The 23,873-nt window shown below is 47.4% G+C and overlaps 2 protein-coding genes across 2 annotated transcripts in view; one reads left to right on the forward strand and one right to left on the reverse strand.

The window, feature by feature from the left end:
- TICRR (TOPBP1-interacting checkpoint and replication regulator) overlaps positions 1-16,101 on the forward strand; it is a gene marked incomplete at its 5' end in the record, with an annotated part of 16,497 nt that extends 396 nt beyond the window's left edge. Inside the window, 22 exons of the mRNA XM_010133552.1 lie at positions 11-106; positions 665-950; positions 1,495-1,727; positions 1,973-2,216; positions 2,736-2,868; positions 3,600-3,742; positions 4,214-4,426; positions 4,982-5,130; positions 5,879-5,973; positions 6,316-6,409; positions 6,570-6,649; positions 6,955-7,197; positions 7,736-7,832; positions 8,089-8,158; positions 8,811-8,951; positions 9,437-9,527; positions 9,931-9,992; positions 10,756-10,920; positions 11,653-11,810; positions 12,000-14,292; positions 15,534-15,647; positions 15,983-16,101. Of these exons, the coding sequence (XP_010131854.1) occupies positions 11-106; positions 665-950; positions 1,495-1,727; positions 1,973-2,216; positions 2,736-2,868; positions 3,600-3,742; positions 4,214-4,426; positions 4,982-5,130; positions 5,879-5,973; positions 6,316-6,409; positions 6,570-6,649; positions 6,955-7,197; positions 7,736-7,832; positions 8,089-8,158; positions 8,811-8,951; positions 9,437-9,527; positions 9,931-9,992; positions 10,756-10,920; positions 11,653-11,810; positions 12,000-14,292; positions 15,534-15,647; positions 15,983-16,101 (5,319 nt within the window). The remainder of the gene's footprint in view (positions 1-10; positions 107-664; positions 951-1,494; positions 1,728-1,972; positions 2,217-2,735; positions 2,869-3,599; positions 3,743-4,213; positions 4,427-4,981; positions 5,131-5,878; positions 5,974-6,315; positions 6,410-6,569; positions 6,650-6,954; positions 7,198-7,735; positions 7,833-8,088; positions 8,159-8,810; positions 8,952-9,436; positions 9,528-9,930; positions 9,993-10,755; positions 10,921-11,652; positions 11,811-11,999; positions 14,293-15,533; positions 15,648-15,982) is intronic.
- Positions 16,102-17,697: 1,596 nt separating this feature from the next.
- KIF7 (kinesin family member 7) overlaps positions 17,698-23,873 on the reverse strand; it is a gene marked incomplete at its 5' end in the record, with an annotated part of 8,100 nt that continues 1,924 nt past the window's right edge. The window contains 15 exons of the mRNA XM_010133553.1: positions 17,698-18,092; positions 18,304-18,453; positions 18,546-18,744; positions 18,840-19,046; positions 19,264-19,479; positions 19,779-19,955; positions 20,435-20,560; positions 20,695-20,892; positions 21,003-21,205; positions 21,497-21,652; positions 21,948-22,054; positions 22,339-22,541; positions 22,947-23,174; positions 23,321-23,458; positions 23,603-23,873. The exon at positions 23,603-23,873 is cut by the window's right edge and continues 26 nt beyond it. Of these exons, the coding sequence (XP_010131855.1) occupies positions 17,698-18,092; positions 18,304-18,453; positions 18,546-18,744; positions 18,840-19,046; positions 19,264-19,479; positions 19,779-19,955; positions 20,435-20,560; positions 20,695-20,892; positions 21,003-21,205; positions 21,497-21,652; positions 21,948-22,054; positions 22,339-22,541; positions 22,947-23,174; positions 23,321-23,458; positions 23,603-23,873 (2,974 nt within the window). The remainder of the gene's footprint in view (positions 18,093-18,303; positions 18,454-18,545; positions 18,745-18,839; positions 19,047-19,263; positions 19,480-19,778; positions 19,956-20,434; positions 20,561-20,694; positions 20,893-21,002; positions 21,206-21,496; positions 21,653-21,947; positions 22,055-22,338; positions 22,542-22,946; positions 23,175-23,320; positions 23,459-23,602) is intronic.

The following is a 23,873-nucleotide window of genomic DNA, read 5'->3' on the forward strand; positions in this document are numbered from 1 at the left end:
CACGGCTCAGGGGCTGCTGGAGAAGCTCCTACCCAAGAGCGTGCAGGAGCTGATTGCAGACCAGAAGATCACGCTGTTTTGGGTGGACACTGCCGAGTGGTCTCAGGTAATGAGACGGTACCACGCAGCTTTCAGCTGTGAGGCCATTTTCTATGGTACTTTCCTATATAAGAAGGGAAAGCAGTTTTATGCTGTAGTCTGAGTGATAAGGAAAGGTCTTCAGTTAAAACCATGTAATCTTGTTCGGCAAGAGGCTGAAAACTGGAATGGTAGTTCTCCGCATGGTGACTGGGAGATATCTGCAACTGAGTGACTGTGCAGTGCTCATTGATGGGTTGTTTCGTGCTTTGAGTGAGGTGGGACCTGCAGCGCTTCACAACTGCAGATAAGCTGCCTGATAGTTCAGGTGTCCAGGTTTCAGATGCAAAATCCCCAGCCTGAAAATACTGGCTAGCTTTTAATTCAGTGAGAGTAGTGTTTTCTTTACTGGGTCCCTGTGAAGGCTAATAAAGTCTGTAAGTACCCTTGGGAAGCACAGTGTTTGGATGCTTTGTATATGTTTTGCATGCTGGTTTTTCCAGAAGCATGCAATCTCTTATTTGTTTGGATGAAGGTTATCTCACTGCCAACACTAAATTGAAACCTCTCTGTTACTGTATTTCAGCTGATCGAATCCCCAGATCACGTCGGATACTGGACAATGTTTGAACTGATCTGTAAGATGGGAGGCACCATTTTGCCGGCTGAAACCTTAGTGCAGTGTTTGAGTCACCACAGAACAGATCTTGCTCATGGCTTTCTTGGAGGCTTGAGTTCCCTAGTGCCACCCGCTGTGCCTTGGACCATGCTCCTGCCCTTGGACGCAACTTTGAACTGCTTGTTCTGGAAGCCCTCTGTATTTCAAGTAGTTTTCCCCCAGCAAGAAGGAACATTGTTTCTCAACATGCCTGGTAATAAAAAAAAAAAGATAGGTGTGCCTAGTAATAACTGCAGTCCCTTGGGCAGGATCCTTGGTGAGCCACCCTTTCAGACAATATGTGCAGATATTTAAGAGCCTAAGTTTAAAAAAAAAAAACAACTCTTGCATGTGCTCTAGCTCCTCTGACATGAGAGCTCTTAGCCCCTATCTCTGATGTAGTCTCTCCAGTTTTCCATGCTTCCAGAAGTTTGGATGCATGAAGAATTTGTTGCTGGTACCACCTTATATAGGTGTACACCTTTTTATACGTGTTTTGTCTGAGCCTCAATTTAGCTAAACTGAGAACACAAAAAGCTTCTTCAAAAGAAAACATACTGGCTTTAAAGCAACATGGTCCCTTTGTGCACTCAGCTCCTTGAGAACGTGGGGAGGAGGTCACTGCTGCCATACACTTACTGTAGAGCTATTCCCAGTTTAAACTTGGATTTAATTGGTTTTTGTATTGAAGTTTTCATCTAGATGAAAAATTCATTTTACTTCCTGTAGGACTTTTGCTTTATCTTATCCTTGCACAGGAGGAAAGAAGCAGGAAAGCTGCGCTGTGATCCTGGAACCCCTTGCCATGAGCCAAAGACGCCTGCATTGTCCAGTCAACATCTTCCTGAAAGGGAGCTTGACGGGCTGGAGCTTGGTGCAGGCTGGGCACTTCCTCACAGACAGCTGGTTACTGCGGAGCTCACAGGCTGAACGTGACAGGTCACTGTTTCATCAGCTCTTAAGGAGTCTAGTGACTGAAGAACTGCACATGGTAAGTCTTTCTCTTTGCTTTAAACTAAGGTACTCTGAAATGAGCTGTGACAAAAGAGGTGACAGCGTATCATGTTGTGAAGACAATAACAGTGGTATTTCTGGCAATGCAAGTGGCTCATTTGGAGCTAAATTCAGAACATTCTTTAGGAGATCATGTAAGTCTATAACCTGTATGTAAAGTATCTGTACTCCTTAGGTCTCTGTATTTCTAGATAACGTAAATTTACCCTTTTTTTAATGTAGGTTGCTGAGGTGTCTCTATCCAAAGCTTGGAGCCCCTGCACTGCTGTGGTATCAGCGCTCTCTGAAAGCACTGCAGTTCTGACTGTGCTGGGTCCTGAGAAGACTGCTGCAGTTCAGCGGTGCAGCCTTGAAGGAGCTGTAGTGGAGAGCTCTTCCCAAGACCACGCTCTTCACCTCCCAGATATTGTGCATAGTGTGTTGAGTAACACTGGCACATTGGTGGAAGATTCTCTGGACAGTACGGGTAGGTGTCAGGAAATGTGAAACTTACCGTCTTTTGATCATTTCTAGATCTGGTATTTGGGTGAAGAAAACTGCAGCTAATGGTTTCCTCAGTGAGGAGTCTCTCCTTTTTGGGACTTGTTCATTTTGTCTTGTCTGTGGCTCAGGCCTTGTGACGTGATGCGCAAATCTGCACTAGTTTATTGACAGAGCTCTGGTTTCCTTTAGTGTGTAGATAAAGCCTAGCTGCTTGTGCCTGGGGACAAGTTTTAGGATGTTATTTCCTATAATGTGTCACATAGGCTGTTCCTGGCCAGTAAAGCCTTTGGGTGTGGCTGCAGGGAGGCTGCTTTTAGCTCACCTGCTTTGTGTTAGAGTGAGTCTTACGAGTCTCCCTGCCTGATGTGTTGGCTCTTAAATTGCCTCTCCAGGAGCAAAGGTTTTGGAAACCTCTTTAGAGCCTCTGTGAAGGCTGGGACTTCCTGCTATTTCATTTAGTTTCCTTCCAATGTTTTTTTGTGTGTGTGTCTGCTCACAGAAGAAGAAACTCCTGTGCCCGAGTGGGTCCAGCGGGAGCTGTCCCATACAGGGGGCTGGCATCCCTCAGTGCTTGAAGCGTGGTATCCTGCATCAAACACTTGTGGAGCCAGCTCAGATCTGATGGAGTCGTTCAGGTATTTTTCTAACACATATCTGTGAGCAATAATCAAGGATTTCTGCTTCTTGTTAAGGGAGTATGGCTATTGTGTTGCTCAGAGTTCTACAATTAAATGCTTCTCTCTGCTTTTATTTCTGTACTCAGTTTAATGTGTGCTCTCACTTAATTTTGTTTTGGTGTATGGACAAAAGGAACTGGGAACAGGAAGTTTAGGTGGATTAAGATCTTCACAGCTTCAGGAGTGTGATATAGGTGACTTAAAATGACATAAGCTATTAGGGGAGATGTCAGACTTCAGCTCTTATGGAATGGGATTCACTGCAAGATACTGAAGATAGTGGTTGTTATCACAGTTGGTACTTAGTAGGCATGAAAAAGCTTGTTTTCTTCAAAGTGAGTGAAGTATAAGAAAACCCAGTCCCACAAACCTGCTGCAGGATAGATTAGAGCACAAAGCTGCTTGGGTAGTTGTGTGGCGTGGGTCAGTGGCATGTCCAGTGCACATCAGGCAGCTTGTTAGGCTTGTTTCCAACTTGGTTTGACCCTTTTAAGAGAGTGGTTTGTTTTTTTGTCTCTCAAGTGAGACTTTTGAGGAGCAAATGTTGGAGAGTGCTAGCATGTGTTATTTGCACTGTACTGGTGTGGACTGGCACCTACAAAATCCCAGTTCCTGTCTACTGGGAGCAAGGGATATGCCTCCCACTCCCATCTGTTTGGATAACCATACTGACTGGCTCTTTTCTGTAGGCTCCTGCAGGTGCCTTGTGCTAATGGGAAGGATGATGCAGACCAATCTGAAGTGGAACTCTTAGAAAGTCTGTCTGAGCTGTACCAGAGAAAATTCAGTGAAACATCTGCTACAGCTGGACCAGGAAATAACAAAAAAAGACGTATGTATACTTTGGGATTATATGGGCATGTTGTCAGTTAAAGATGAGAGTCTTCTCAGCAGGCCTTTTGAAGGAGAAATAAATAAATTATTATAGAAATAAAACTCTTTCTTCTAGAAGGATTTAATCATTGCATTTCAGTATGCTAACCACAGTTACATGTATCCTGACCTGGTGAATCTTGTTCTGTCAGCTTTTTCTGTGATGTAGTTGCTTTCTATATTTGTAACTTCTAATTATATCTATATAAGTTCTTATGCAGAGCAACAGCTTTCACCCGCTTTTATTTAGAGGAGTAGCTGCCTGTACCTTTATTTCATGGAGAAATAGAAACCCTTTGGGCCATGTTTTCCACTAGAAGGTTACTAATCTCATGTGACAGTAATGCAGGATTCAGTATTATGCTCCACCTTGGGTGGAGTTCCTGCCTCTGTGTGTCTGACGGGAGAACTCCCCTTTGTGGTGTTGCAGGTGGGGTTCCCCGAACTCCAGTCAGGCAGAAGATGAAGACCATGTCCAGATCCCTGCAGATGCTCAACGTAGCGAGACTGAACGTAAAAGCTCAGAAGTTTCAACCTGGTGGTGCACCGCCAACGGTGAATGAGAAGATTCCACAGAAGCTTTCAGCGAAAAGAGGGGATGAAAAGGTGGAAGGAAAGGAAAAGGCACTTAAAATATCAATCGGTGTGTGAGTTACCAGTCCTGATATTTGTAGGAGGTCATATGAAATTGTTTGGAAGAGAGAGAGAAGGATAGTAAGGGAGCATTTGATGTGCTCCCTAGTACCATGTTTGAGTTTCTGTATCTTCAGCTTGGCACAGAGTGGTTATTGTTTTTCACCCTTCTCTCAGTTAGTTTCAATAAATTTTAACAAGCCAGTGTTACAGCTGCTTCTGGGGTTAGTTCCCTGCCCTGTCTCCATCTGAAAACAACAATAAGGAACTACCTTGTTTTTCCTTAACCGAAAGAGGAGGGAAGCATCATATTTACCAGTCATATAGATGTAAAGGGAATTTCTTGAGAGCTACAGTAATCTGAATGCTGATCTATTTGGAACTAAGCTTATTTCTCACAGGGCTGGACCTGGGATGGCTTCTTGTTATTGTTCTGTGATCTGGATCTGTCTTTGCTGGAGAAAATCTTTTCTGATGACCCTCTCTGCCTTTTTCAGCTGGAATAACCTTATCAGTGAGATAAGGTGATCAGGCATTTAGTTAACATGGGCCATTTCCCTTGCAGACTTCAAAACTGAGGAGGAACTGCAGTCCCATTTGATCGCAAGCTACCAGAAAGCTGTTGCTGAGGGAGTTCTGTCATCTCTATGTGCCCAGAATATGATCATGGTTGTTAAGAAGTTCTTGAAAGTACAAGATGCCAAAGAGAAAGAGGTAGGTGAGAGCATGTGGGTGGGGCTGTTGCTGATGTGGAAATTAAAGTTTTTACTGTTTCAGGCCACCTTCCCTTCATCTTGCCTGAAGTTCTTATGCTCAGTTGCATATAGTCAAAACCACAACTGCTAACGACTTCTATCTGTGGTGACTCAATAGTGACAAACTGTGGGTAGTTGTAAGGAATGCAGGAAAATCCAGTTCAGTTATCGCTTTGCAGTCTTTAAGCAAAGGTGTAATAGGGGTCTTTTTCCTCATTCTGAATCCTAACTTCACTTGTTCAGAGAGAGTATTTTAAATACGTTTTTGCAAACTGTATTTGTGAAAGGGTGTGTCTCTTGGTTTTGCTTTACGTGGCAAATGTACGCTTACTGCTTCTCCAGAGAAGAGAGAGTTCATGGTATTCTTACAGACTGTAACACTATAGACTTGAAGTAACTCACTGAGACCAAAACTGGTGAGCTTGTGAGTAATTGATAAAAATACTGTGAAAGACAAATCTGTAGTTACTGAAGAAGGCCGGAAGCTGCAAGCCAGTGAGTGACCTTCTCTGTGATACAAGCTCTAAGTTCTTCTCTGTCTCATGTCATTGTGGCTTTGCTGAAAGAAAAAAAGAATTCTTTTTCTGAAGGAGAAGAAAAAATTGAGTTATTCCCAAAAGAATGGGTCAAGAGGAGAGCAGGGAGAAACCTGTTCTGCAGGCAGGGGACAGACTTGAAGTGTTTGCTGTAATTATGTGTCTCTGCAGATGGCCTGTGTGGAAAGAGTCAGAAACCATCTCCTGAAGACCAGCAAAATGCTCAGACAACAGCATGGCTTACAGAAGGAGACCAAAGTCAGAGAGTATGAGACACTCTATTTTCTTCAGCTTCTGAGACACTGTGAAGTCAACAAGCAGTATTTAATGGTGGCTCTTTTGTACAAGTGGGAAAGTATTTACATGGGGAGAATATTCCAAGGAGAGTCTCTGGTCATAGTAAAAACTTTTCATTCAATGCAGGTATAGGTAGGCTGTGTGATGAGCATTGCAGCCTATACCTGAAATGAGGCACCTCCTCTGCCACCAAAATGAAATGCTAACCATGCTGTCAAAAGGAGCCATTTCCCCTCCCACTGCTTTTTTGAGCTTACCTTTTGCAGTAAATACAGTTTTCACCAGAAGAAAATGATTTCTTGTTTTCTTAGGTGCCGACTTCAGGTGTTTTTACGCCTTGAGTTATGTCTTCAATGCCCTTCACTGCAAAGCGACGCTGACAAAATGGAGCAGCTGTTAGAAGAGGCAAGCGAATTATAGACCATGTTGTGTTCCCTGCATGGCACTAGAAAGGCAGACCTAGACCCTGTAGTTTTCCCTTGATTTTATTGTAACACTTTATATTTCTTGCTAAAAAAAGCAGGTCAAAACTTAATCCATTTTCCCACCTGATTCTCTCTTCCAGATGACAGATATGCTGCGCATTTTATGTCTGACTGAAGACCCAGGGTATCTTACAAAGTTTCTAGAGGAAATACTAGAATTGTAAGTTCTTTAGGGTGACTTAAATGTTACTGGGGTCTCTGTTTTTTGGTTGGATATCTTAGAGTACATCAATCTACAGCTTTGATTTACTGCATCTTTATTATTTTCGGTTTGGACATGTTCTGTTTGTTTTGCTTTTCTTGGTTAAAGAAAAAGTAATTGAAAAGTAAACTAATGCAAAACAGTTGATTTTCAATTGTTTTTTTAACTGACATTGAAAAACAAAGATTTGGTTCAAACCTTGGGATTGAAACACCAGCAGTTTTGTGGAGGATTGCACTTGATGTGGGTTCTCTCTGTTCTAGGTATATGAATTCTATACCAAAGACCCTTGGAGATATTTACTACAGTCTTGGTACACAAATACCCCCAAAGCTGGCATCTGTTCTGCCTTCGGACTTCTTCAGTGATGACTCTGTGACTCTGGATAGCAAGTCTCCAGGCCTTCCACCATCTTTATCATCTGCCTTAACTCCCAGCGATGTTTGCCTACGCTCTGAGAGTGATCAGCTAGAGGAGCTGCGCACCAGGTCTGCCAAAAAGAGGAGGTAAGAATTCCAAACAGGAGGTGGCTTGGTGCAGCCTGGGCTGTGGCTGAGGGTTACCTAAACTGCAGCTCGGTCATCTTTGCTTCTGTTGCTGCGAGCTGATGTCTGCTGATAGCTCTATGGGCCCAAGAGAAATATTGAGGGCTACCATTTTTCATTTTAACTTGCATTGTTGACTGAATGAAAGTGTAATCTTGGTTATTCACGTGTATCTTCCATGAGAAGAGGAGGATGTTCTACTCGGCAGTAGGCAGCCCTGTATTGTTCAAGTTAAAACTGATTTACTGTAGACCTTTGAGGATCTTTTGTATGTTTAGTAAATTGTGAGCTGAGTTTTAATACCAACCTTAAAGTTGGGTATAGCCGTTTATATTACATGTCATCTTCCAGTGTTGTCACAGAGAGGTAGCAATGCAATTTGGAATCTGAACTTAGGAAAGGCTTCCTCTCTCTGGAGTCAAACCTAAGTTTAATTGTCATTAGATTGCTAACTGTGCTTCTGATATTATTTTAACTTCATCTTTTATACTTTCTAAAGGAATAATGTATTAGCCAGACACAGGAGCATGACAGAAGCACCACAGAACCTGCGTCAAATCGAGATTCCCAAGATAGCCAAGAATCCCGTCAGAAAGGTAAAACTCTTACAGAAGGGTTGTGTGTGGGCTGCTTCTGCAGGCGTGCAGCAATGCTGTGAAGTGACACTCGAGTGCAAAACCTCTTGCTCTGTATTCACTGAGTAAGTATGCCCTGCATCAGCTGTGCAGAGATCAGAATCGTTTTGAAGGAGAAATTGAAAGAATGCGTTGGTCAGAGCTTACAGTTAACTTTCATATTAGTTGAATGTGATGTTAAACAGCTGGTGAGGCTAATTTATTTTTTTTTTTCCAGGAGAACTTGCGGTCTTACCTTGCCACTGAGAAGTCCCAACAGACGCCTTTACAGAAAGAAGCAGTGCAAGGTATATTGACTTCTAGCTTTTCCATGGAAAGGTGCGTCTTCAGCACATGTTCCCACTGTAAATTTCAGTGAGCTGTGATGAAATTATGCTGAAGCACGCTGGAAATTTGAAGGCGGTTTTGCTGAATTCTGCAAAAACTTTGAGGGGGGAAAAAATAACTGCTGTATTCTGTGTGTGCTCACGTGCAGAAACCTCAAATCCTGTAGCCTGAAAAGAAAACCTTTCCATTCTTGAACCTTGCAATTATTTCCATCTGAAAAGAAAATGAACTCCTCTGTCTGGAAACAGGATATATCTCTGCAAAACACTTAAAATTAAATTCCACATGTGTTCTGAGTCAACATGTGCTTCAGTTGAAATTTCTTAGCTTACTTAATATTGCTGCGTCTGGGACACTGACTGAGTGATTTTTCTGCTCTGGCATCTGCTTGTGGTTTATTGCTGGAATAATGCAAACTTGTAAGAGGAGTCCAGGATGGAATTTAGAGGAGGACACCCTCCAGTGGCAGAAAAACAACTTCTCTATGCTTTGTGGCCTCTAAAAAGTTGTTTTTCTATGCTGGTGTGTGACGTTTCCATCTGTAGTGGCCTGACAAATTTTTTTCTTTTTTCCTTTTAATCTGATCACTCCTTGCTTTGTCTTACCTCACAGAGGTTACAAAGGTGAGGAGGAACCTCTTCAATGAAGAGATACCTCCACCATCAAGAAGATCTCTGAAGAAGATGCCTAGAAGCCAGTCAGTATCTGCTGTGGAAGGCTTAAGAATCAAATGCACTGATGAAGGCACTAACGGTAGGACATGACTTGAGTGTGTAGGATTGTTGTGGAAGAGCTTTTGCTAAAATTCCTGTTCTTGTGTCCTTGGTTCTATAAAACAATTGCTTTTAATGAAGGAGAAAATTTTAGATTGTGGCTGTGGTGTTCGAAGGGTCAATCGGATGGTAGTGAAACTGAAACCTGTTTTTTGCTGAACTCTACATCTCAAAACTAATTTTTAAAATGCTTGGTTAAAGATGGATCTGATCGAAAGATGAAGAATGACAATTATCTCAGTAGGTTAATTATGTCTGACACAAAGTCAGTACTGTTAATAATATTGAGGGAGTGGGAAGGAAATGCAGACATTGGACTCTGAAATGGTGAGAGCTTATGAGCGGTGGGTGGCTGGTGTGCAATGGTTCTCTATTAGCTGTCACTCTTAAACTGAAGCCTATACAAAACTGGGTTTATTTGTCCTAGCTGCTTTATAATTGTTATAGCTCTTGCTTGATTTTCAGATCATCGCAAGTTATTGACCAAGAGAGTTGCAGAAACACCACTACATAAGCAGGTCTCCAGGAGACTACTACACAAGCAGATCAAAGGCAGGTGAGTAAGTTCTTTCTGAATTCCTGCAGTAAGTATTGGATGTCTAATTAACAGCTGTGAGCACAAGGACCAGGGATCTTCATGATCAAAGCGTAATCTTCACCTGCGGCAGTAAGAGAACCAGTGGAGGTTAAGTTCTGTTGTCTGTGTGGGTGGAAATAGTTTGCTTTGTCATTTAAACAGGGGTTCTTAAATTCCTCCTGTTAACTTCTGTTTAGGTTTGGTTGCTGTTTTGAGGGCTCCTGAAGAAAAGGCCTGTGCTGTAGCTTGTGGACTCTGAAATTTAGTATTTACTTCCTTGTAGAACTGCTACCTATACAGCTAGAGTTACACATACCCATCCTATGTTAAAAGGAGGCAAAGTGTTTAGTAGTTGCTCACCTGGAGTCTGCTGTTTCTCAAGGTCGTCTGATCCAGGCTGTGAAGCTGGTGTTGTAGAAGAATCTCCAGAGAAGGCCATAACTGGTAAGCGCTGGTTTGGGATTAAAGCGGCTTTTGTCATGTTGTAGCTGGTAAGATGAGCATGCTTCAATTTAGGTAATTCTTGAATAGCCAGTGCAGAAATACCCTTCTCTGACAGAACCACTTGCTGCTCACTGCTTTGACAAGCCTGTACAGTAGAAGTTAAGAAAGGCAGATAGTAAGTCTTTTAAATGAAAATACGTGAAGGACTTTGAGGGTGGACAAGATTCCAAGCTGTCAAACCAGCCTGCGCAGGGTTGTTTGGTTTTTTATCTAATGTTAGCATGTGCTGTGCCCCAAACACTGCTCTGATTTCTGCTGTAACAGTCACCTGGCTCTGGAGAGTGTGTCATGTTGGCTGCTGCTGTTTCTAGGAGAGAAGATCAAAACAGTGTGGTTGGGCAAGCAAGATGATGAAATCACTGGTAAAAAGAGACAGGAGAACTAACTAATCATGTAACTTGGCTGTAACTTGGACAGGCCTTTTCTAGCATTCCTTTCCGTGTAATTGCTAGAGAGAGTTGAGAGTATCATGTCTTAGAGGAGAGGGCATCATGATTTGGAAGGAGATTTGTATGTAGTGATGTTCCAGATCCCCAAGAAAGCAGAAGCTTGCTTCTGTGCATGCTCGCCTCCCTATGTGAGCTAGTCAGCTGTGTGGAAGTTTCTTCTTAGCGTGTGTTCTCTTCATTTATGAGCTGTTACTGAAGATGTCTGCGTTGCTGAGGGAGAAAAGGCTCCATCTCCACTATGCTTACCTTTTCAGGAGCAGGTTTGAGAAGAAGTCCACGCATCAAACAGCTGTCTTTGAATAGGACCTGCTCTGGTGTTTCCTATTTCAGTACACAGCCTAGCTCAAAAAATTCATCGTGGGCCCATCAGGGACAAGAAGAGGAGAAGGCTGTAGAAGGTACTGAAGGTACTGTAGAAGGTACTTAATGGGATTTGAGCAGGCTGATATTGCTGATCTGAAAAGCTGGCACGGATAGCTCTGAGTTTGATTTGCTCTACAAGAGGCTGTGAGAAGCTAAGAGCTATCATGTAGTATCTTCTGCAGACAGAAATTCATCCCTGGTAGTTATCTTTGAATTGGAAATCTGAATCTGGAGGACGGTAAGACAGCTATTTCCATGATGAATATGCTGCCAATTTAAGAAACCAGTCAGGCCCATGTAACAGAATACCACTGATTGTCAGTCTGCATTCCTTAAATGCAGTGAAATCTCTGTAAAATATGGGACAGCAATTCTGAAGCTGACTTTCAGTCTACGCTGTGGCAGCATAAAGCAATGACTGATGGGATCTTCTTTGCTGGCTTTCTCAGTAGAATTATCAGTTATAAATGGTGATATTTAGTTCTTCATATTGTACTTACTAGAATCCTCAGTCACAAACCAGAACTTCCTTAAGCTACAAGCTATAAATAGAACAAGAGGCTGAGCTATTTTGTACTTTTTTTTTCTGCTAAAGCCCTCTTTCTACAGATAGATATTAGTTTCATATTGGAAGATAACAGTAATTCTGAAGCTTTAACATTTGGCTAGAAAAGAACATGCCCAGGCTATAGGCTTTGTACACTACCTGTCCATACTTCTGAAGAGATTGAGAATTGTTCATAGCAGGTTACTTGGTGTTAGTTGAATTATACTGTTCCACTTCATAGGCATTAAGCAACATTCAGAGAGTCCAACTGTCCAGACTCCCAAGAGGTTTTTCTTCGGTGCAGTCATTGACATGTGTAGTCCTGCAATGAAGCATTCGCCTGGAAGGAGGAGAACAAGAAAAGATTCCTTACACTTAGAGGAGTCGACTGCTTGTCAGGTAAAAACACTTAACGCTCTCTTCCCACCCCCTTTTTCTATACATGTTTAGTGGGACAGAAACATCTTAAATTTAGTGTTTCTGTTAAGTTTAATCAAATGTTTTTTGTGTTTGAAGACTTGAAGTAAATCAAGAAGGGTAGATAACAGTGCTGGAATAGAACAAGCATGATTCTTTTTTTCCCTGCAGACTCCTGGAAAAACGCCTCATAAATTTGCCCAGAAACCACTGAACTCTGCCAGTAAGCTACCAAGGAGATCGCCTCGCATTCTCCATAGGATGCCACAGAAACTGGAGAAGACTCCTGGCAGAAGTCCAGCTGCTAAGCAGACTGCATCTAGGTGTTTGGGAAAGTACTTCTCTCATCCTGTACAAAGGGTCAAGTCACCATCTGCCTTAATGGAAAGGAAGAGGGTTCATTTACTGCAAGTAACTTCTAAGGATTGTTCTCCAGCAGAAAGACTTTCCCCTGCTTGCAAAGAGGCTGGCTTACGAATACCAGAACATGAAGGGTTTGCAGTGCTTGATGCCTCATCACCTCTGGCAGATTCAAATCCAGGTGCTTCTTCCCCCCCTGCCATCCAGGAAAGGTATTTTACAGAACTGCACACTCCAAGACGTTCCTTGAGATACCTCTCAAAATCGGCATCTCCAGTTTTTACTCGGCGGCGAATTCTCCCAAAGGAAGTTCAGGTGCAGTCAGATCCATCATCTCAAACAACTAAAAATACTCCCAGGAAACCTGAAGACCCAGGTTCAAAATTATGTACTAGCCCACTGAGTGCAGAAATATCACAGCTTGCTGTGAGGCTAGAGCCTCCTTTCAGTTCTCCTCCCTGTGAAAGTTCCATGAACACTGTGGCAATCTGCTCTCCTCCCCATGTGCAGGCTAGGGAGTCTGACTGGGAACTTGATGCATGTAAACCAGCTTTTCAAAAATCACTAGGTGTTACTGGCAATTCACTGAGGTCCCTGCTTCACACATCCAAGCAGGCCAAATGTGAAGCAAATGCTGGAGGAGAGAACACCACACCTGTGTGTGCAACACCTTCTGAAAGTAAGGACAATCCTTGTGATAGCGGTGGTAACTCTTCTGAAGAAAGCCTTCAGCTTTGTCAGTCCCAAGTTTCTGAAAATGCCCCTGTATTGGAGAAAAGTACACAGATGGATATAGCAACCGAAAAGTCTGCTTCAGGGGAGGACTTGGAAAACTTGGGAACACGTTCATCTCCAAAACCTTCTACTGGAGGGTGGGTGTGTGCACAGAATGCTGAGATGGAGTGTGAGCAATTGATTAAGGAGGGGAACTCTAGTGCCAACACCTATGAGTCCTTAAGTGGTTCTCAAACAGTTAGTCATGACTTGGAACCAAGAACGCTGCTGAAAGAAGAATGTATGGGACTGAAATCTCCAAGTCTTAAGAGACACTCCAGATTCGCCCTGAATACTTCACCCCCTGTGCCAAAGTCTGCTCCTGCCTATTCTTTACGCTGCACTGCAGACAGAAGGCAGCGGGAGGCTGCAGCACGGATGGAAAGCCCTCAAATTCTAGCCAAGTTTTCGACTCCTAGAAGTCGCTGCAAACTGCGTTCTGCTAGCCCACCAACTTATGAAGTTGAACTTGAAATGCAAGCTTCAGGCCTGCCCAAACTTCGCATTAAGAAAATTCCCTCGTGCTCGTCGTTGGAAGTTCAGCCTGAAGCAAATGCCAGCAAACCCAAGGGAGGAGAAAGCCCCTTTGGTGATCTTGCTATGACCTGGTGTAGCAAGCACCCAGGAAAACTGGCAGCTACTTGTGTTTCACCATCCTGCTTTCGGTCTTTCCACAGTACACCTGGGAAAGGTGGAGGACAGACCTACATATGCCAGTCATACACCCCAACAAGCTGTGCCTCAAACACCACCTCCCCATCCCCCTTAGAAGCTGGAGTTCCCTGGACACCTTCTCCAAAGCAGAAGGGGAAGACTACCCCTGATGCTATCAACGATTGGCCTCGGAGGAAGAGAGCAGCAGGTAGCACTGCTAATGCCAGCTGTGGTCAGAGTGAGAGGAATGCTGAGGAGCAGAAGAGAGTGTCAACAGGCAGAGAAGGCGAGATGAAGATCTTGGGGCACTGCAGCAGCCAAGTAACAAGTACTCTTGGGGAATTTGAACTGGAGGGGATTTGCAGGCTCCAGGATCAGGCATCTCCCAGTGACTCCGAACCCAGGGCTGATGAGGATGCTGCCATGGAAGCTTTTGGGTTGAAGTCTCGGAAGCGGGGCTTTATGTATCTATCACCAGAAAAGGAGGATAATCATGATGCCAAGAGATCTTGCGTTGATAGGTGCAATGTGGATCTCGCTGGCTTTTCCACAGCTGAGGGCAACAGAAGCAAGGCAAGGACAGACTCTGTACTTCCTGAAAAGCCAGGAGCATGTGCGCTCATAACGCCTGAGCAGCACGGTTGTGTGGGGGATGACGATGTCTTCCTTCTGTCAGGTAATCAAGTGGCATGAGTGATGCTCCACTGAAACGGAGATGGTAAAAAATGTGGGGTAGGCAAAAACAAGAACACAATTGTTTTCTGACTGTCCGAGGAAGAATGAGGTGGAGGGGCAGAGCGGTTTGTAAATGACATGGAAGTTATTTATGTGGAGAGGCAGACTGGATGCGAGTTCATCAGCGGCTGTTAATGATGGGAGAGCGACCAGAGGAATATGAAAGCAGGAGGCTGGAGGAATTACAATGAAAGTCTGAGAACTTGGGGAGGATCCAAATTGCATCCAACTGGTGATTTTTTTTTTTTTGGTTTGTGTGGATGCCGCTAGCTGTTTCTGCCCATCATCCAGCACTGAAGCCAACTTAAGTCTAAAGCTTGGCTGCTTTAGTAGACCAGAGCCTGGTGGGGAGTTAGTCCTGTGGCTGTTGGTATTTGTTGGTGCTCTAGTTCTATCTGCCTGTGGTGGCAGGGCCATTGAAAGTGGATATCAAAACTGATCACCTTGCTAGCCGCAATGTTGTGTCAGCAGGTCTTTAATTTTAAACTACCTCTTAGCTCTTACGGTGGGTGCAGATCCAGCCCACCCTGGTGAAGCAGGCTGTCTCTGCTCTGTAAGCCAGGCCTTGTGAATCTCAAATGCATCATCCAGTGCTGTTCCGGAAGTTACCTGTTACAGGGGACTTGGGCAGATGTTGTTCTATAGTCAGTGCATGCCCTGAAGCATTAAGTTTCAGAGCCTGTTTTCTCTTTCAAGGAAAGGTTTGTATAGAGGCAGTGTCTTCTCATTCAATGGGGATTACTGAGAAAAATGGTCACACTTTAAAGCAACATTAGTCCATATTCAGGACACAAATAACAGCAGTATTTAGCCTTAAGCTGGTCCAGTAAGAGACTTACTGTAGCTACAGACGTTGTTTTTTGTATTTGCAGACCATCACTATTTTAAGTTTTCTTCCAGGATACGTGAGATAACTGAAGAGTAACTGTGTTTAAATGAGTGAAACACTTTTCCAGTGAACCACCTAAGAAAGTGGAATGCACTAAGGGCTAGTTCCAGACTGCTGTTTACCTTTCCTGATGCCAGAAACCCACTGTGCCAGCCTAGACTTTGTCAGATAAACTCCAAGTATCACTTGTGCAGCTGGAAGTTTCTGACGCAGAATAAAGGCTGTGTGTGAGACTTAGCTGAAAGCACTCCTGAGTTGCCAGTTTGCTGTAGCATCTCCCTGTGCTCCTCCAGGCTCCACCCCACCCGTGAAGGGTGTGCTCTCTGCCAGCAGCCTCCTAGCGCTGACCCGGTCCCCACTGCTGTGCCCAGGACAGACACCACCTGCTCGGAGAAAGCGTGTTCCAGGTAACCCCCTGTGCTGCGAGGAAAGGCTGGCCTTGAGCAGGCTCAGTGTGCTCTCTGCTTGCCTGCAACTACAGGAGAAAAGTGTGCTGGGGAACTGGTCTGTGTGCAGAAAGCCTATGGCTGAATCTGCTACTTCTGTATTTAGTGTCTCCATTTCACGTGCTTCCAAGAAACTTGCCATGAATGGAGAAGTCTGCAAGGGAGGGGAGGCAGCAATGAAGAGAGAGAGAAGCTTAGTAGGAAGTACAGCTTACTGTTCTTTTTTTCCAGCTGGTATTTGGCTTCTTGATGTCACCAGTAAACTGTGGCTTTAATTAGTTCTTTCTGTTTTGTAGAAGAGGATTCTGATGCTGTCCAAATAACTGCCACCCAGAAGCTGTCTCCATGTCACACCATGGCATCCAGGAAGCGGCCCCTTAGCAGGACTTACTCACGGAAAAAACTGCTCAGCTGAAGTTTGGAGCCAGAACAGTGTGGGAAACTGCATTATCCCAGCTGTATAATGTGCTTTGTAACAAGGACCTTATGTTTGGTGCTGGACTGGAGCTGGCTTGTGTTGGTAGGAGACTGGATGCAAAGATGGGACTGGGGAAATAAGCAACAGTGTTGCTTACCTTCCATTGCAGCATTTCTCCATCCATTCAGGGCCTAGCTCAGTCTTTCTGGGACTTCTCCTGCATGTGGTGGCTGAGTTCTGCAGTGAAGGCTCAATGCTGCTAGGTAAAGAGGGAGAATTGCCACTTTTCTACAGCTTTCTTGTAAAATAAACCAATGTGAATTTTCATTGTGTCACTTTATTGGATATCTGTGTGCAGCCCCAGTGATGGGTGAGGCTTTAGAGCTGCAGGAAGAAGAATGCCGGAGGTGAATGGGTACAACACAAGCTCCATGCTCCTGCCAAGTATCTTGCCCTGATACTAACTGGATCCTTCTGTTAGTTGCATCCACTTTGCCACAACTTAGTAGGAAAATAACAAGCAGGTTAACTATTGATGGATTAATGAGTAAAGTACTCAAAGTATTTGACAAATGCCAAATGAGTACAGAGGAAGGGAACCTGTGGAGACAGTGTGAGGTCATCCTGAAACCAGGTGTGTCCCTGCAGACATTATGTGGCTTGAAGAGCTACATGCTATTGCATGGAACTTGCTTCCTGGAAGCTCTGTTTGTTGCCAGGAGAGCTGTTTCCCTCTGCTACAGGAGGAGGAATGGTGTGCTCACAGCCTGCTTCAAGGATGTGGATTGATACAGAAGCATGTTGCTCCAAGACTACTACTTCTGAGAAGGATGGATTTTTCTCTTCCCTGCTGAAGATGTTTTCAACACCAGAAAATAAATCCTACAAACTTAAATCTTATGCAGCTCAGCCACTCCCAGAGCCCTCAGCAAGTCCCCCTCCAGTGTTAAAAGTTGCAGGATTGTATTTAATCTCCCTAATGCACAGTCCAGAAGCTTTCCCAAGACTAAGAAAATGCTGTTTAAAGAAGCTCAGAGGCTAGAGGAGAAAAGGGCACTGTACCAGGGTTACTTTAATGCTGAGTGCTTCAGAAAAGTCTGCTGCTCTCTGGAGATGCTTTTCCTCCAGCAGCTCATTGTATAAAGCCTCCCAGCTCTGACTTTCCTACATACCTAGAGGAAGCGATGACTGGAGCCTCTAATAACTGACATAAAACTCTGCTTTATTAGAAAAGTTACAGTAGAAATGTAAAAAACCCCAAAGTTACTGCAAAAATCTATGTACAGGTTCTGCAGGACTTCCTCTGAGGCTGCTAGAGGAAGGCCTGCAGCAGAGGTTTCCAAGCTGTAAACACATCTGTAGTGTTAAAGGCCAGGATGGAAGGTATCTCCTGCTGCCCAGGGTTCAGGAGGAAAGCACCCAGTCAGTGCTGTCTGGACTGGCAGTGACATGGGGAATGGAGGCTGATTTCCCTTACAAAAAGTCATGTCTTTTTGCTTACTTAGGCCTCAGAAATTTAGCAGGGTTGTAGCCAGGCTGGCCTGGGGGACAGGAAGGCTTTTAAGCTCATATCAGCAATACCTGTGCCAGGCCTTAGAGTGGGTTTTTCCTCACGTCGATCATTGCTGGGTGGTGGTAAGGCACTGGGGTCAGGTTCAGGCTGGCTCTGCGCAGCTCCCGGCGGGGCTTGGAGCCAGCAACGAGGAGGCTCCGGGGCGGGTGCACCTCATGGGGCTGCCCCGCTCTTGGCAAGTGCTCCGCATCCCTCTGCCGAAGGTCTGTGGGGCTGTCGCTGGGCAGAGAGGAACGCCTCCACGTCGATGGCAGCGGGGCATGGACCAGGTCCCTGCTCTCATCCCGTACCCGATGGCTTTCTTCAGCGATGGCCTGAGGCACAGGCTGTTCCCCAAGGCTGGAGGAGTCCTCGGAGGTCCCAAGCATAGGGGGAGCTCTGTCGCCAGCCCCGTCGATGCTTCTCTCCATCCCTGCTAGGAAAGTTGGGGGTTCAGTGAGATGGGTATCAGGATCTCTACTCTTACCAAAACCAGTGCTGGTAGAGCACTTGCTCAAGTCCAGCAGTGACCTGACCCCTGCTGCTCCTTGACTGCTCTAGGCTCTTGCTGCCAGGGAAAGAAATTTAAACTCCCTTCCTTTTAGCCTGGTAGAAACAGGAAAGCCCCAGCCTGGGTTTCCTCTCACCTTTGGTCTGCCCGGGATGGAGGTTCATGTGACTCAGCCTCTGGTTCAGTTCCTGGTTTGCCCACATGTAACGGCTCAGCTCCTTTTCCAGCACCTGAATCCTCGCCTCATACTGCAGCTTGCTGCTGGCCAGCCCCTCATCCATGTGTTCTACAAGATAAAACAAGGCCATTTCAAGCTGCATGTCCTGTGAAAGATGAAAGCAGTGTCACCACTGCCCGTGTCAGGAGCTGGCTGGTTACCACGGCTCTGCTGGAGCAGTAACTGCATGTTCTGCTCGTGCTCCTTCTGCTGCAGTGTGAGCTGACGGTCCATCTCCAAGCGCTGCCGTTCCACGGCTGCCTCCAGCCAGTGCACCAGCTGCTGCTGCTCCTCTAGCTGCATCTCCAGCTCTGAGAAGGCAATGTGCTGCCTGTGCTGATCCTCTCGCAGCGTCACCACCTGGACAGGGCCCAAGAGCAAGACACATCTCAGCTCTTTCAGAGCCTTGGAAGATACTACAGGTCCCACTAGCACAGGCAGCAGTTGTCTCCCACCTTGTCAAAGTACTTGCAGAGCAGAGCTCGGGTCTCAGAGGAGGACAGGTAGCTGAGCTTGGCCATGAGGTTCATCTCGCACTGGGACAGCAGGCTGGCTGAGGCCCGCAGGACTCGTTGCCTGCATGTGATGGACTCATTCTTGTACTCAATGGCTGCATCCAGAGCCTCGATTGCCTCATCCAGCTGGAACAAGATGCGTTCTTCCTGCCGGGGGAGAGCTGCAGTTACTAGGGAGCAAAGGGTTTGCTCTGTTTGACCCTGCCCTAACCTCCCCTGTCATCTCAATAGTGCTGTTGAGAAGTTGGGATACAGTTTGGGGATGCAGGCAACCATCTGCTAATGACCCTGTGCTCAGGCCTTTACTCCTCTCCTGCTACCTCATGCTTTTGCAAGCAGAGCAACCCAGCCCAAGACGAGGTACCTCTGGGGACAGCAGGGTGCCCTGACGCAGCTTGTTGTCGAGCTCCAACCTCTGTTTGAGCAGCTGGTCCTTCTCCTGGCGCAGGTTGTTGATCTCCTGGCGGATCTGCTGCTGGTTGTGGGCACTGCCGTGGCGCAGCTGCCCGTTCTTCTCAGTCAGCTCCTTTTCCAGGTGCTCCAGGCGGCTGGACACACGCACTATGTCATCTGTCAGGGCCTGCAGCAGAAGACACTCAAGGGAATCTGCTCTGAGTCAGGCCCTCAGCCCCCTTCTACTCCCTCCACGGGTCCAGTGACCCCCACACGCATGTAAGCCAAGGGCTATCAAACCAGCTCAGAGGCACGGCACACACAGGCTCTTCTGCAGAGGCAGATTCCCTACGCACTCCCCAACACCACCTCATCCTGGCCTGCAGCCCTCTGCCTGACTCACCATGGCTCCCAGGTCTTCCAGCCTCCCACCTCTGCTGGAAATCAAGCAGGGGGCCAAGGTGTCACACTCTTATCTTGCCCTACCTGGCTGGAGCGCAGTCGTTTGTTCTCCAGGCCGTTCTTCTCCTGCAGCAGGGCTTCCTTCTTGACCACAATAGCTTCGCGCTTCCGCAGCTCATCTTCCAGCTCATCCAGGGCCCGGCGCTGCTCGAGAACTTTATCCATCTCTGTGTCCAGCCACTTCTTCTGTTCCTCGATTTTCTGGTGGAAGGAGAGGCAAAGGGCACATATGTGTGTGCAGACAGCAGTGGCAATGCCCAGGACTGCTAGTCTTAAGAGCAGTGGGGTTGAGATCAGAGTGAGAGTCTCGATTCCATCTCTGCTAACCCCTACAGCCCAGACTTCACAGGTTTTATCTTTCCAGCTCTTCCAAGGGGCAGAGCTAAGCTTCGGCTGCCGAGGAGACCTTGAGGGTCCCACCAGTCTTCTGCTAACAGACAAGATTTCACAGCTGCTTTACCAGTACCAGGATTGAGAAGAGATCCTGGTCCTGGGGGTAAGACAAGATCTAAGTCTGCTGCTAGATCCAAGTGACATTATGGACTGTCCTCCTCAATGGCAGGATGGGCTGTGTCCCTTCTCAAGCTAAGGTCCCTGCTTCCAGATCTCCTGTCAGCCTGTAGTCTGCCGCGCAGTCCCCTTCAAACAGGGAAGAGGAGGCAGGCTCGCTCTGCCTGTACCTGCTGCTGCTCCAGGCTGATCACGGAGCCGTTGCTGCCACTCCGCCGCTTCCTCTGGAATGCTGCGATTTCCTCTGTTTTGATGCGCAGGATTTTCTGGTGCTGCTCATGCTTCAGTTCCAGTTCCTGCGTGGAAAAGAGCAGCTGCGAGCATGGAGGGGATGGAAACTATTTGTCCTACATCCAGGAGCTGAGGGACAAGTTATGTTCTCCACTAGCTCTTTAGATACTCTTAAAAAAAAGCTCCTGCCCGTTCCTACCTTGACTCGGTGCTGACGCTTATTCACCTCCGTCTCCAGCCGCCGTTTCTGCTCGCTCTCCTCCCGCAGCCGGCGCTGCAGCTGGCTCTGCTGCCGCCGCATCAACTGGATGTTCCTCTCCAGCTCCTGCACTCGCTTCTCGCTCTGGGCTGAAAGCGACACCAGCCTCTCCGTCGCCTGCTTCTTCTTGCATAGAACCTGCCGGAGGGTGAAAGCTGCCCTTGGGCTTGGCGTCTCCCCGTGCCCTTTGCAGAGATGCCCCCAACTCTGCCCCCGCCCTCCTCCCTGGCCGGGCCCTTCCCACTCACCCGTGCCTTGCTCTGTGCAGCTGCCACACGCGTGCGGTACTCCTGCAGCTTGCGCTTCTCCCCAAGGTCCCACAGCTCTTTGCTCTCCAGCTCCTGGAGCTGCTTCTGGCTGTCGCTCAGCTCTGCCCGTACCTGCTCCGCCTCCTGCTCCAGCTCGCTGATCTTCTGGCAGTACTGCCTGTTCAGAGCCTGGGCATCCTTGCCTGCAACACATCCCCCTCCACTGTGACCTTTCCTCTCCCTCCCAAGTACTGCCAAGTACTTTTGGCTACAGAGACTGAATGTTCCCTTTCCCTCAGCTGCTCCAGTTGGAGAAACCAATGGGAAGGGTCTCAGCTGGAGGGATGGGGAAACGGGGCTCTGATGCTTACAGGAGAAGGGACTGAGCACAGGCAATAAAGGGAGGGAAGGTGAGGATGGGAGTAGAGACCAAGCATCATGGCTAGGAAGATTTCCTAGGGAATGGGTGCGTATTCCCACCAGCAGCTCAGCACCTGTCTTGATGAGCTCCGTGATCAACTCCTCCTTCATGCGGATGTTGATTGCCAGCTCTCGAATTTTCTGCTGTGCTTGCACCAGCCTCCACTGAGAGTCCTTCCTTGGCAGGCGCTCCTGGGGACTGAGCAGCAGCTCCCGCCTCCTGCAGACCTCTGCAACACAGATTCCTGGGTAAAAAAGGTCCTTCTTAGCAGCCGGGTGACAGAAGGACAAGCCAACCTCAGATCTGTAGCCAAGGCCTGGCACAGCATCGCCCAGAGTCACCCACAGCTTCCGCTAAAACACACAGCTCTTGCCAGACCCCAGCAGTTCACGTTTCTCCTTAAACAAAAGCAGCTACTCTGCCATCTGCTGTTTTTGTCCTCTGGCTTAGCCAGGGGGGACAGCACCCAACAAAGCACTGCCAGCCTGAGGAAGACTGTCCAACAACCTACGGTTGCCACTTGCCTTTTGACAGCTCCAGCTGCTCCTCCTGAATCGGGTGGGCATTGCCTCCGCTCAGCTCCTTGCTCAGCTTGCAAATCTCTTTCTTGCTCCAGCTTTGGATCCCGTTTCTAGAAGGAGCAGCAAATTAATCAGTTGGGTCTGGGCACCGCCAGAGCTGTTCCCAGTACGGACGCTCATGATCCACAGGCTTCAAAAGGAGGTAGAAACAGCAGTGGTGAGGGAAAATGGTAATTAGCTCCCCAGCGAGCAAGCAGCTGTCTCAGCAGAATCACTGACCCCAGAGGCAGCATTTGCTCCTACACCCTGTGTGAGAGCTGAGCTGCAGAGGTGGAACAGCCAGGTCGCGCAATTGCCCGGGGTGCTACGCAGCGCTGAGACAGCCCCAACCCACCGGTACTGGGACAGGGACTGTTTCTGTTCCCACTCCTCCTCCTCCTCTCCTGAGGACAGCTCTGCTGGCTTCTCCGAGTCCTGGCTGAGCTCCTTCCTTGTCACCGTGGCTTTGATGTCTGGATTGCCGGATGGACACTGTATGTGGTTCAGGTGCCAGCCTTCAAGGTCCTCCTGGATGGAGGAGGGGTTGCTGTCAAGCTGCTGGGGCAGAGAAGAGGGAAGAAACATGCTGGGTGAGAGTTGGTGTTAGAAAAAGCAGCTCTCAGCTGGGCATCACTGCTAGACACAAAGAAAAGCAATGGAGTTGAGCGTATTTTTAGAACTGGTGTTGCTAGACCCAGCTGCCTGCCCTCCTGCCTTCTGCTGCTCAGACACTGAGCAACTCTGTGACCTGCCTGCAACATCAAAGCAAAAGCCTCAGTTTTGAAGCTGGGCTGATTTTGCCGGAGTTGTGAATCTCTTTGGATGTGAACACTGAGCGCAGTCCTCTGGACTACACCTCTGACAAGGTTCATGTCTAATGTCAGGGAAAAAGCAGCTCCTACAGTGGAAAGCATCCGAGTGAAAAGGCAGCAACTCCTCAATGGCGCGGGTGGGCACCCTCACCTTCCTGCAAAGGGCTCTTCCACTCTGCTTGGCGGGAAGCAGCTCCGAGGGAACCCCACTGAGGCCATGGGATGGGGCAGCATCCAGCGGAGCTGTGTGAGGTCTCTGGCCAGTGGTCACCAGGTGAAGGTTTTCCAGCAGTGCTGGCACACACAGGTTTGGCATTGCCATCTCCAAGCGCACGTGCAGCTCTGAGATCTTATCCTGCTGCTCCTGCAGCTTGTCGCTCTAGGAGGCAATGAGAAAAATGTGGGTTCGTACATGTGGATCCCAGACGTGCTTGGAGAGGTACCTGACAACTGGGCTGTGCTTTCCTGGGGAGGAAAGGGAGGAATGGGGCGGATCCCTACAAAGAGAGCAGAGCCCAGAAATACCTGCAGCTTATACTGCTCCATGGCATCCTCCAGGGCAGCCAGGAAATCACGGTTCTCCTCCTCCAACCGCTCCACTTGCCTCTGCAGTTTGGCCACTTGCTCATCTTTGATGGACTGACATCCCTTCTCGGTGTTCACCTGCCCCCCACAATACAAGAGAGGCAGCATCAGCATCCACCTTCCTCCTCCCCTTCCTACTCTGGACTCCTCAAGGGCAGAGCAGCTCTGCAGACTCAGATTTCTCCTGCAAAATAAATCTACCTTGGAGGTAACCACCCCAACCATTACCTGGGCTTTTGCCAGCTTTGAGCCTTGTGCCTCGGGGCTCTGGTCTTCCGCCGAGGTGCTCTCAATGCCGCTATCCAGCCCGGCTGAGGTCAGCTCGCTCCTCTCGCTCTCCACCGCGCACAACCACTCCTTCACCCGCAGTATCTGCTCCACCGTCAGGTTAGGGTCCTCCTGCAGCTCCATCAGCAGCCGGTACGCGGCGTCGGTGCAGGTCCGGTAGTGCGCACACTCTGCCAGCAGCCCACCCGTAGGGTCTAGCGGGCAG

Source organism: Buceros rhinoceros, unplaced genomic scaffold (genome assembly GCF_000710305.1).
Source record: "Buceros rhinoceros silvestris isolate BGI_N320 unplaced genomic scaffold, ASM71030v1 scaffold41503, whole genome shotgun sequence".
Taxonomy (NCBI): Eukaryota; Metazoa; Chordata; class Aves; order Bucerotiformes; family Bucerotidae; genus Buceros; species Buceros rhinoceros.